The 13,297-nt window shown below is 41.7% G+C and overlaps 1 protein-coding gene across 1 annotated transcript in view; it reads left to right on the plus strand.

Moving 5' to 3' along the window:
- The first annotated feature begins 1,498 nt into the window (after positions 1–1,498).
- Psmd11 (proteasome 26S subunit, non-ATPase 11) overlaps positions 1,499–13,297 on the plus strand; it is a 34,345-nt gene continuing 22,546 nt past the window's right edge. The window contains exons 1-3 of the mRNA XM_057775519.1: positions 1,499–1,658; positions 4,241–4,342; positions 10,568–10,692. Of these exons, the coding sequence (XP_057631502.1) occupies positions 1,568–1,658; positions 4,241–4,342; positions 10,568–10,692 (318 nt within the window). The 5' untranslated portion in view covers positions 1,499–1,567. The remainder of the gene's footprint in view (positions 1,659–4,240; positions 4,343–10,567; positions 10,693–13,297) is intronic.

Genomic DNA, 13,297 nt, shown 5'->3' on the forward strand with positions numbered 1-13,297 from the left:
CTTGATGAGATGTTATCCAGTGTTCATTTTTGGGAGGCAGGCTGGAGAGATGGCTCAGAGGGTAAGAGCACTGACTGTTTTTCCAGAGGTTTTCAGTTCAGTTCCCAGCAACCACATGGTGGCTTACAGCCATCTGTAATAAGACCTGGTTACCCCTTCTGGCCTTCAGGGGTACATGCAGGCAGAACACTGTATACATAATTAATAAATAAATCTTTGAAAAAAGGAAATCCTACTGGGGTTAGGAATATATTCCCTACCCATTCTCAGCTGCCAGATTAGGACATCACCAAATCACCTATTCCCTTCAGTTTCCTTAGTTAGTAAAGAGTTAAATATCTTCTTCACAAAGCATTGACCGATAAAAGGAGACAGATATGAAAACTGTTTAATCCAGGGGCTGCAGAGATGGCTCAGAGGTTAAGAGCACTGGCTGACTTCAAGAGGTCCTGAGTTCAATTCCCAGCATCTCACAGCCATCTGTAATGGGATCTGGTGCCTTCTTCTGGCCTGCAGGAGTACATGCAGACAGAAGACTGTATACATAAAAAATAAATCTTTTTTAAAAAATGATTTATTTATTTTTACTGTATGTGAATTGGTATTTTGCGAGGTGTCAGGTCCCCTGGAGTAGAGTTTTCAGCAGTTGTCTGCTGCCATGTGGGTGCTGGGAAGTGAACCCAGGTCCTCTGGAGGAACCGCCAGTGCTCTTAACCGCAGATCCATCTCTCCAGCCCTTAAATAAATCAATCTTTAAAACAAAAAAGCAAATTGATCAATCCAATCACACAGGAGTGCGATGTTGGTCTTATTTACAGTTTCTTTTATAGCACAGCTATTTCATGGTTGGGTTGTCATCTCTCAGTATTGTTTTAGCAAGATTCCTAGGTTAAATCTTAGTGGTCACATAAAATGTGCTTTTTTTTTTCTTTCCTTGATATTTTCACAGATATCTGATTACAGTTGAAGGAACTTATAGGAAAAATTTGTTCTATTGTTAAGCTGGGAAGCTGGGGTGAGTCATCCGTGTGAATCTCAAAAACTGTTTAGATGGAATGAGTGGGTCAAAGATGATTTTCAATTCAGTATGTGAAGCTCTGTCCGAAGATGGAATGGTTATTTGGGAAAGATAGTGTACTATGACGCTGGTGATTTCATTAGCACAGGAAGGGAGTGTGTGTGTGCCCTTTCTGCAAGACATTTGAATGAACCCGAACGGTGCTATTCCCTGCCATTCAACAGACAATTTGAAAGGTCATCTGTCGCTATGAATGACTGGTCGAATGTGGATACTATAAAGATAGCCAAGCCGCTTCTCTTGACCACCTAGGCAGGTAGGGACTAACTTCGGTCTTGTCTTCTCAGAGTTGGCCGCAAGATGGTGCTGGGGAGCTCGCATGCCACTGACGGGACGCTCCTGGGTCACCCGCCCGACAGAGACTACAACTCCCGGGGTGCCCTGGGAAGGGAGGCGGGGGGCCCTGGGGGAGGGACGCGAGGGCGGACCTTCCGGGTGTGTATTTCCGGCGTCGGTGGCCGCGGCCGGGGACGGTGTGAGAGCGGTAAGATGGCGGCCGCAGCGGTGGTGGAGTTCCAGAGAGCTCAGTCCCTACTCAGCACCGACCGGGAGGCCTCCATCGACATCCTCCACTCCATCGGTAAAGGTCCTCGCGCCGTCCCCGCGGTCCCGCCGGCCCGGCACGGCCTGTGTCGGTCGGAGGCGGCGGCGAGGGGCCGGGTTAACCGGCTATGGTGCTGCTGACTCACTGTGTGTGAGGGGGGCCGGGCCGGGGGCGCAGGCCGCTCGGGGTCCCCGGAAGCCCCATGGCTTCCAGTCGGGCGGGAAGCCCCGAGGCAGCCCGCGCGTCCACCTGCTGGCTGCTGACTCACGGTGGGCGCCGCGCAGCGTGGAGAGAGGGCCGGGCCGGGATCACTACCCCTTAGGGTCCCGGGTTGTGGCCCGCACGAGCTGGCCCGCGGCTAAGAGCCGCTGCTGGTTACACACGGGTCGCAGAGTGCGTTCTTGAGTGACCTGGGCTACAGCCGCGCAGGACTGGGCTTTTCCCGCCGTTGTTATCAGCACAGGTTGCTCCGGGTGGGAGCGCGAGCGCTTCTCTCGGAGTTTTCTTCCGCGGGACGCCGGGCACTGCTGCTCACCCCCATTCCCCGGCAGCAGCAAACGAGGGCCTTTTCTGGGGGTGGGAAGTTGAGGGGTGCCACACACCTCGGACTGGCATTTGGGGGAGGTGGCCAAGACGGTCCTCTGTCCGGTGTAGACTGTGAGGAGGCGAAGTGTCGGGGTGGGACCGCCGGGACAGAGGAGGTGACTAATTCTCCCCAGTAGGGGTTGAAGTTAGTTCAGAGTTAGCTGTCTGTTGTTCAGGGAACTCTTTGGAACCGGCCGGCCGCACATTGCCGGAGGAAAAGAAAATTTTAACATCGTAGTGTGATTGTCAACTGAGGGCAGCAGGAAAGTTGAAATAGGAGCCTGCGGCCGTTCGCTCTCTACTGGGATTCAGGTGTGAACAGAAATAATGTTGGCAGAGAAGGCTTTTTACTTTTTCCTCAGTCCTGGAGAGTTCGGGTAGGGCAGGAACTCCTTGTGCTAATGTGATCGTTGCAGTGTAGCCCGGGAAGATTGGGATTAGCTCAACAAGTAGGGAGTGCAGGTGGGTGTAGGACTCCCAGGATGTTGATGCTGGTGTTGACTTAGTCTGCAGTTATCAAGACTTGCACAGAGAAAGGACAAGAGCTTGATGTCTTTATCTTCGGGGTACTATAAAAGGAGCGGAAATGGTGATCACAGTGCATTTTGAAGTAATAATGATCGCGTGCCTTTCGAAGTTTTGATCCCGAGTCAGCCGTAGAACAGAGTGCCAGAGTCATCCGACTATTGCTCCATAGGTGTTTTTATGTGAACACAGTTCATATTTAGAACTGATCTAAGGAGCGTGAGTTTAAACTTTTTTTGTGCTTTGTGCTTAATTCGTTTGCCTTTGAGAAAGTAGAAATTACAGATAAACGTTGCATTAGAGTATTCTTGGTTGTTCACTTCACTAAAGGACAGTCCCCAGCAGGCTTCCCTGTTAGAGCAGGCTTGAGTCATGATGGGTGACAGCCTTACTTTTCCCAGACTCCGTCATGAAGTATCAAAGTCTTGGTTTTTGTCAAGTCATGATGGTTTATAAGAGCAGTGGTAACTAGCCATGGTCACCAGAATAAGCACTGCAGGCTGTGGAGAGGCTGTTTGAGGTTCGGGTGGCTGAGTAATTATTAACAGTTGAAAGTGGAACAGACAGAAAGTTATTTTAACAGGACCTCGATCCATTAGGAGGCAGCAGTCTCTCCTAAGTGTAACTACTGGGTGTCACATCAAGGTTTGGTAGGGAATTGTCTAGAATTGCTTTATAGAATTGTTTATTCCTAATAACATTCTTTAGTTGAAGCTTTTATAGACTTAAAAGTTTGTTGAAAGACTTGGTTATAGTCATCAATAACTTTATAATTTGATTTTAGGCATTTTCCTAAAAAATATCTTCATACAACATAGTGTCTAGCATGGGAGTCATCACCATAATTGGGAAGAATTTGCTTTAGTTTTACTTTTAACAAGTACAGGAGCAGAAATTTTAGTATCTGGGTGAGATGAATTCTAAGGGATTGATAAAAAGGCCCACTTAAAGAGAAGATCCCCCCCCCCCATGAGGTTTTGCTGTAACTTTGGAGACTGTCTTGGAACTAGCTCTTGTAGACCAGGCTGGCCTTGAACTCATAGAGATCCTCTTGTCTCTACTTCCTGAGTGCTGGGATTAAAGGCATGCACCACCACTGCCCAGCAGAGTATTTTTTTATTCTTATTATGAGGCATGTTCTATAGATACTTGGGCATTTTACCTTTTTAAGCCCTTATTTCTTTGGTGGTTTCATTTGGGATTTATTATTTTATATGTATACATATTTTGTCTTCATATCATACACATGCCTGGTGCCTCTAGAGGTCAGAAAAGGCCATCAGATCCCCTAGAACTGGAGTTACAGATGGTTGTGAGCCACCATATGGGTGCTGGGATTTGAACCCTGGTCCTCTGGAAGAATAGTCAGTGCTTTTAACCACTGAGTCTTAGCTTTGGTAGTTTCATTTGGGAAATAGGGTAGAATTCATAATAGCTCTTTTAAGGATGAATTTCCCCTTCATTTTTTTTTTTAAATCATATTTTAAGAGTTCATTTTCTTTTCTCAGTGAAACGTGACATTCAAGAAAATGATGAGGAGGCAGTCCAGGTCAAAGAGCAGAGCATCCTTGAACTGGGGTCTCTCCTGGCGAAGACTGGACAAGCTGCTGGTAAGTCTTAAAAACAGATTGTACCTATAATGCTTTTGTCTGAAACATCAGATGGAGTTTCCCTCAGAACACCAGACTGTACCTAACGCTCAGTTCATTTATTTTCCTAACAACTTGTTGTTCTTCAATTTTGTAACAGAAAAGTGTAGAATTTGTTCTACAGGTGAGGGAAAGTTCTGTTTTTGTTGGAATGTAGTGATCTGTGATTTGTTTCTTATTTTTGAATTATTGTATTTCCTTACATATGGGCAGGAGCAGTCTTCAGCAATTTCATTGACTAGCTCTGGTATATTTAAAGAGAGTTCTTTATTTGAAAATAGGGCTATGGATTGTATCTAAGTGACTCACTTTTTCTGATGCAGAATGAGTAAGACATAAAGTAGTGCCTTCCTAAGACTTCTTCCTTGGTACTGGGGACTTTTGCACTTTGTTATTCAGGTGTGCTAGTGGTAATTGAACCATTGGCTGGCTGGACTTAAAGTGATAGTTCTGTTGACTAGAAAGGAACTGTGATCAGTAAAGTGGTAATAATATTATAAGTGTGCTTAAACTTAAATGGGTAATTTTTGTCTGTTTAAAGTGAACTTAGAGGGTCTGGAGAGATGGCCCAGGAGTTGTGAGTATTTATTGCTCTTGTAGGGGATCTGGACTAGCACCCACATGGCATCTCATAATTATCTGTAACTACAGTCTTAGGGGATCTGATGCCCTTGTCTGACCTCTGAGGGCACCAGGCATGCTCATGGTACACAGATGTACATTCATATGCATAGTATAAATCATAAAAGAAGTTAAGTGGAATTTAGAATTACTTGATTAGAATGAAGTGAGTTCTGGGAAGTCACTTCATGTGTTACTTTCTTTCAGTTTATGTAGTAAGCTCAGAGAGTGGTATATCCAAATAGTATAATAAAATTTCTTGAGCTTGTAAATAAAGATCTGTAATTAATGATAATTTATCTTTCTAATTACTGGCTCAATCAGTAAAAAGTTAAGAAAAGATGTGAATGGTGCATACCTGTTATCTTAACACTTTGGAGAAGAGGCAGCTAATTTCTGTGAGTTTGAGATCAACTCAGTCTACATAGTGAGTTCCAGGACAATCAGGACTATATAGTGAAATCCTGTCTCAAAAAAAAAGAAAAAAAGAAAAAGAAATCAAACCCTAACAAAACCAACCTTGTATCTAGTATATACAGTGAATGTTTCTCAATAATTTCTCTCTAGTGAGGTTTCTGAAACCCCATTTCCTGCTTCTCTTCTTCAGTCTTCCCTCTCTAATGTGATATAGTGTCTTCAAAAGCTCTTCTGTCCACTTACTGTTTCCTAAGACAGTTTGATCTTTATGGGTCGGTATTCACAGAGCAGAAATCCTAAGGTCTTGGAGCCTCTTGTATTAATTTACCTATCTGTGCAATTAACTATATAAGACTTCTGTAGAATATTAGCTTTGAAAATATGTCTTTCCCCTTAATGTTCAGTTTTGTTTTATTGTGCATTTGATAATTAACTGGCACTATGCTAAGTACCCTACCTAAAAAGTTTAAGATAGGATTTCTGGTGGAAAATAGTACTTGGAGGCCAATGAATAAGATAAGGTCTGATGTATAGTAGTAATCGAAAGTAATTCTGAGCATTAGCAAACAAGATGCCTAAGTTCAGGGTCTGTGGAAATTTTCTCCCAGGACTTGATAAAAAGATCTGCTGAGTCTGTTAGGTTCTAAGAAGGAGATTCTGATCCTAATTCCCATTGTACTGGGAGTATGATTTTTATGAAATTAAAGGAATATACAAACATGGAAATAAACTGAATGTGTATAAGAATGAACACTCAATAGTAATAGACTAAAATAGAAAATGAGATTAAAAACAGATAGTTCAGATCATGTGTTCCTCTGTTGAGGTAAGAATACTATTTAGAGAAAATAATGCTAGCAGATGCTGGAGATAAAGGCAGACACCTTAGCTCATGTCTCACTTCTGCCTTTTCTAGGAAGGAAAATGGTTTTCAAACAGAAAAGATAAAATAACATCAGAGAATTAAAGATAAGGTAGGTGAGAGAAGAGAGAACACATGGTCTTTATAAGTTCCTTTCTCCTGGCTCTGACAGTTTTTGTCTGTTGGCATCAAAGGAGTACTAGCAGATAGAAGTGCAGAGAAATTATGAGGACGAAGTATATGAACACTGAGAATAGGCAAATATTATTCCACTTTTCAGAAAGGTAATGAGAAGGCTAGATTAAACTATTCCAAACTGTTGGGTGATGGTGGCATATGCCAGGCAGGTGAATCTCTGAGTTTGAGGCCAGCATGGTCTGCAGAAGATCAAGTTCCAGGACAGCCAAGGCTGTTACAGAGAGAAGCCTTGTCTTGAAAATCCTTCCCCCCTCCCCCGAAAAAAGATTGGAATAAGCTGCTTTCTGAATATATTAGTTACTAAAATATAAAAGAAAGAATATTGTTCAGACTACTTATAGTAAACTCTCACAAACTATGGATGTAGTTTGTAGTGGAAAACTTGCCAGCCAGGTGCCCCCCTTGACCTCTACATGCATATACACAGTCATGCTTGTATAGAATAATTATAATTTGCATAAATTTAAACAAGTAAGCTGGACATGGTTGTGCACATCTTTAGTCCTAGCACTCAGGAGGCAGAGGCAGGAGGATCTCTGAGTTTGAGGCCAGCCTGGTCTACAGAGTTCCAGGGCAGCTAGCAGTCAGGATTGTCACGCAGAGAAACCCTGCCTTGAGCAAACAAACAACAACAACAACAAAAAAAAAAAAAAAAAAGAAAAGAAAAAAATAAGGTTTTGTGTGTGTTTGTCTATCTTGCTCTTTTTCTTTTTTTTTTTATAATATTTATTTATTATGTATACAATATTCTGTCTGTGTGTATGTATGTAGGCCAGAAGAGGGCACCAGACCTCACTACAGATGGTTGTGAGCCACCATGTGGTTGCCGGGAACTGAACTCAGGACCTTTGGAAGACCAGGCAATGCTCTTAACCACTGAGCCATCTCTCCAGCCCTATCTTGCTCTTTTTCATGTCTGTTTTATTCTTTTGAGACAAAGTATCTCTCTGTAGTCTAGGCTATTTCAAAGTCATTGTGTAGATTTTGCCAGTGGTTCCAGAGCTTTCACTTAGTGTTGTCGGAGGGTACAGGGTGCAGCAGAACTGTTCAGCTCATGGTGGACCGGAAGCAGAGAGAAAGGGCACAAGAAAGATTTTTTTTTTTCTTTTTTCTTCTGAGACAGGTTTCTCTGTAGCTTTGGAGCTCTGTCTTGTAACCAGGCTGGCCAAGAACTCACAGAGATCCGCCTGCCTCTGCCTCCCAAGTGCTGGGATTAAAGGCATGAACCATCAACGCCTGGCTACAAGAAGAAATTTGATGAGAGAAAAATTAGTGTCAACTGGAGTTAGTATGGAAGACTCAATAGTTCCTTAGCTGGGCCTCCAAAGGCTACATAGAATTTAGGTAGATTAGAGAGACATCTCAGATGAGCTTCTGGCGTGAAGGCAGCTTGAAAGCAGGCTTATTATAATGAGTGTATGAGCATAAACGAGAGTGGAATGGAAAGAAGTTTCAGACATTGGAAGTCAAAGCTCAGTCCTGGGGAGTGAGGAGTGAACTTTAATGTTCTGTGTAGCTCACCCTTAGCACATACTGTAGTTTGGTGCACCCTCTGAATTCAGGTAGATGAGGGTTTCAAGGACGCTGAATTTGAGTCTCAGGAGGCCAAAGTTTGCTTGCCCTGAATTAGAGTTCTCAGGAGAATGAGTGTACAATTAGAGGATATTAAAGAGATGCTGGCACCAAGGTAACTTCAGCCTACATTCCCAAAATACTTCTTGTTTAGTTAAGCATTGACTAGGGCTGGAAAGAGGGCTCAGGAAAGAATACTTGTTACTCTTGCAGAAGACCCAGGTTTGATTCCCAACACCCATATTGAGAGGCTTACAACCACTTGTAACTCTAGCTCTAGGAGCATCCTGAGTCCTCTGATCTTTGACCTTCAAGGACATTTGTGCTTATGCAGTTTCACATAAGCAGAACTAAAAACAATAAACATAAATCTTTAAGCTGGGCATGGTAGCACCACCTTTAATCCCAGCTCTCAGGAAGCAGAGGCAGGTGGCTCTCTGTGTGTTCAAGGCCAAACTGCTATACAAATTGAGTTTCAAGACAGCTAAGGCTGTTACACAAAGCCTGCCTTGAAAAACAAACTCGCTCCCAGCACTTGGGAGGCAGAGGCAGGCGGATCTCTGTGAGTTCGAGACCAGCCTGGTCTACAAGAGCTAGTTCCAGGACAGGCTCCAAAACCACAGAGAAACCCTGTCTCGAAAAAAAAAAAAAAACCAAAAAAAAAAAAAAAAAAAAAAAAAAGAAAAACAAACTCTCCTTTAGTCCCAGTACTTGGGAGGCAGAGGCAGAGAAGGAGGATCAGGACAGCCAGCCAGGACTGTTACAGAGAAACCTTGTTCAACCCCCCCCCAAACAAAAGCCAAAAGGAAAAAGATAAACAACCAAATCTTTTTAAAAAAGCACTGTCTAATTTTTAAGACTTAACAAGTCCCTTTCTACTGCTACTAAAGTCACTCCCTTAGATTTCTTGAACTGCCCTCTAGTAAAAGGCGAAGAAAACTTTATGATGGACTGCTTTTTAAATCATTGCCTAAGATAGACTTTGGAAATTAATGAAGAATATCTTTTTTAAAGATTTATTTATGGTCGGGCGGTAGTGGCGCACTCGGGAGGCAGAGGCAGGTGGATCTCTGTTAGTTTGAGGCCAGCCTGGTCTACAAGAGCTAGTTCCAGGATAGGCTCCAAAGCTACAGAGAAACCCTGTCTTGAAAAACCAAAATAAATAAATAAATGAATGAATGAATGAATAAATAAATAAATGAAAGATTTGTTATGAAATAATACATTGTTCTACTTGCAGGCCAGAAGAGGGCGCCAGATCTCATGGATGGTTGAGAGCCACCATGTGGTTGCTGGAAATTGAGCTCAGGATCTCTGGAAGAACAGCCAGTATTTTTAACCACTGAGCCATCTCTCCAGCCCCTAATAAGGAATTTTTAAAGTGTATGATGAAACTTTTAAGAACAAGACACCCTGACCGCACTGTGCCAAGGAAGTGTTAGTGCTGAAATGCTACGCAGGGAAACTTTTAAGAGGGAGAGGGGCCTGGAGCTGGAAACCTCTGTCTTAGGGAAGCTGCCAGAGCGTGGATTGGGAGATAAAACATTACCCTTGTGACTTGACTTTATATTTGCTGGTTTGAGCAGGTGATTTTTGTCATGGTGGGCAGTTGCACAGCATATTTCATGTTCTATTAACTGTTCTGTGAGAACAGAAATGCTTTGCTTTGTATCTTTGATTAAATGAGACATAGATGGGAGTTTCCCATGAATGATCCAGTGAATACAACTTTGGTATTCTGTTACTGCTGTGATTTAAAAGTTGCTTTATTTTATTTTATTTTATTTTATTTTATTTTTTATTTTTTGGTTTTTTGAGACATAGTGTCTCTGTGTAGTGTTGGCTGTTCTGGAACTCACAGAGATCTGCCTACCTCTGCCTCTCAAGTACTGGGATTAAGCTGGGCGGTGGTGGCGCACGCCTTTAATCCCAGCACTTGGGAGGCAGAGGCAGGCGGATCTCTGTGAGTTCGAGACCAGCCTGGTCTACAAGAGCTAGTTCTAGGACAGGCTCCAAAGCCACAGAGAAACCCTGTCTCGAAAAACCAAAAAAAAAAAAAGTACTGGGATTAAAAGTGTTTGCCATTACTGCCTGACTTAAATTTTTTTTTTTTTTTTGAGACACGGTCTCACATTGTAGCCCAGGTTGACTTTGAATTTATTATGAGGCTGACCTTAGAGTCCATGTAATTCATCTGCCTCAACCTCCCAAGTGCTAGGACTGTAGATGTGATCCACCACACCTGGCTTTGCTGGAAATTGTTAAGACTTGTAATGGGTTCATTAGACTGAAACCAGGATTTTTTTTTTTTTTTTATTAAAGTGACTCAGTTTTTTTTTTATAAGAGTTTTTTTCAAACATTTGTTTATTATGTGGAACTTAACAGACATTTGGTCCCAGTGGGCCATCAATCTTGACGACAAGTACCTTCACCCCAGGCTTAGTTGTTTTAAATGACCATTTTGTTTCTAATTTAAAAATTTTTCATTTTATGTTCCGAATTGCTGCCCACACAGAGCTTGGAGGACTCCTGAAGTATGTACGACCTTTCTTGAATTCCATCAGTAAGGCTAAAGCAGCTCGTCTGGTCCGATCTCTTCTTGATTTGTTTCTTGATATGGAAGCAGCTACAGGGCAGGAGGTAAGTTATAATAATTACAGGAAGTAGATAATATGATAAAAGTGTGTTTCAGTGAAAGATGCCTACTTCACTGTGGTTCTGTGTGGAAGGGATAGCTGGGAGGACGCTCAGGACTTATCATGTCAGTTTCTCTTTGTTACAGGGCATTTGATACTTTGAGTCTGTTCCATGCTTTGCTTTGTAAGTGGAGATTGTCAGTGGTCCCTGGAATCCTCATTACATCAGGGTCACAAACTGATTCTTGTCTTTGAGGTATTGTATTGCCACACCTTTGTAATGTTTTCTGTGTCTGTGGTACTTTTCATCTTGTGTCACAAAGTTTCTTATGAGCACCAATTAAGCCTTGTGGCATTCTTTCTTGTTGTGTTTTGTGTGGCTTATGTGCCTTTATTAAGGGTGACCATCCATCTGTTGTGTTTCATGTGTTGGGAAGTGACTGATGTTTCTATACATGTTACTTACAGGTTTAAATTGGACTTTGAGCTGTTCAAAATAGATCTTTTCTGGAACTCTAGTGTTTATAGTAGTACTGTAGCCAATGGGGATACAGTTGGAAAAACGCATTAATACTTTCGTGAGTCTTCTATTTTAAAAGGGGAGGTAGATAATATATAATGTGTATGGTAATATATAAAGTCAGGGGCTGGAATTGCCAGTTGGTTGTGTGTTTAATTGTCTCCTGTATCTTAGGTGGGCAGGCAGGTAAAGACAAAAGTTCACAGTAGTATATTGGTTGGAGTGAGGGATTTCAGAAATTGAGGATACATGGATCCCACTTTGGAATTATATTTTGTTAATTCTGGTTTTTTGCTTTGATGATGCTCTTTTTATTTTTTAGATTTATTTATTTTACGTGTATCAGTATTTTGTCTGCATGTGCGTTTGCATACCACGTGTGTATCTGATACCCTTAGAGGGATAGAAGAGGGCATTGGATACCCTGGAACTAGTGTTATGGATAGTAATAAACCACCATGTGAGTGCTGGGAACTGAACTCAGGTCCTCTTGAAGAACAGTAAGTACTCATAACCACTGAGCCATCTCTTCAGCCCCACTCTGATGATTCTTTGAAGCCAAGCTATAAGCTTCATTTGTAGGGTAGTCTTCAAATTTACTTGTTTCTGGTTTATGACAGTAGGTCAAAATAGATAATATTTAGATAAATGCTTTTGAATCAAAGTATTATAGTTATTTTGGTGAATGAAAGAAAACATACTTTTTAGAAATATTGATCTTATCAAGCCCTCAATTGTTTTCTAAACTGTTCTTTGTATTCATGAATTCTTTTGTTTGAATTAGAATGCCTTAAAAACAGATTGACCAATCAGTGTTGGCTTCCAACTAATAAATGCTACTTTGAACTTTTCATATTAAAAATTTAGACCATTTCTTTGCTCACTGATGTCATTAGATTTGTTCCTCCCTTTAACAGAGTTGACTGAGTAGAACCGGTTTAGTTCACTCTTTTATTCCTTTTCTTCTTCATTTTTTTGAGACAGTCTCACTTATGTAGCCTTGGTCAGCCTGGAGCTCACTGTGCAGACTACCATATTGGTCTGGAATTCAGAGAGATCTGCCTGCCCCTGCCTCTGGAGTGCTAGGATCAAAGGTGCGCACCAGTGTGCCCTTAATCCTCAGTCCTTTGTGGAAGTCTCCTCAGCTTATAATTTGGTGCCCTTTTTTATTTGATCAGTGGGACTTTTGTTATATGGCTCCATGTCTGGGTAGGCTCTCTCTTAACTGCGTTTATACATTGTAATTGTTTGTTTTCTCCAACTAATGACTGTTTTTCCTTTTCTTAGAGTAAAAGGAAGTTCTCAGACAAGTTGTTCTTTTAGAAAATTAGTTAAATAATTAATTTGTCCTTTCTTAGAGATGTCTCACTATAGCCTGGCTGGTCTGGAACTTGCTATGTAGACCAGCCTGGTCTTAACAACCATAGAGATCCTCCTGTATCTGCTTTCCAAGTGCTGGAATTAAAGGTGTACTCCTTGTACATTTGGCTTTTTGTCTTTTTGAGTCAGGATCTCATAGCTCAAGCTGGTTCGGAACTTGAAACTTGAAATCCTTTTGTAGCTTTCTAAATCTTGGGATTGCAGGCGTGCACTACTATGTCTGACTGCATGTTTTTTTTCATATGTTTGTAACTTTAATGTTTAATAAAGTTTTTTTTGACAATTAGCAATTTAGCTTTTATCAAAAAAAAAATCCCAAGTCTCATTCCATTGATTGGAGTTTTTTTTGATAGTTTTTGTGGGTTATAGGTTATTTGCTATTAATAAAATTCCACTTTGTGTGTGTATATGTATGTGTACCTATGCCCTGTTGATGCATGTGTGTGGGTCAGAGGACACTTTTCTGGGTTACAGGCATGTACCACCACACCTGACTTCATACCTTCTGTCTATATAAATTCTCTCTCTCTTAGTTCTGTCTAACCTCTTCCTGCCTAGCTATTGGCCATTCAGTTCTTTATTAAACCAATCAGAAGGCACCTTGGCAAAGATATATCTTCACAGTGTAAACAAATATTCTGAAACATTGATTTCTGCCCACCCTTTGTTTTGTTTTTTGAGACATAGAACTGGCTAGCCTTGAACTCAG

Source organism: Chionomys nivalis, chromosome 7, assembly GCF_950005125.1.
Source record: "Chionomys nivalis chromosome 7, mChiNiv1.1, whole genome shotgun sequence".
Taxonomy (NCBI): Eukaryota; Metazoa; Chordata; class Mammalia; order Rodentia; family Cricetidae; genus Chionomys; species Chionomys nivalis.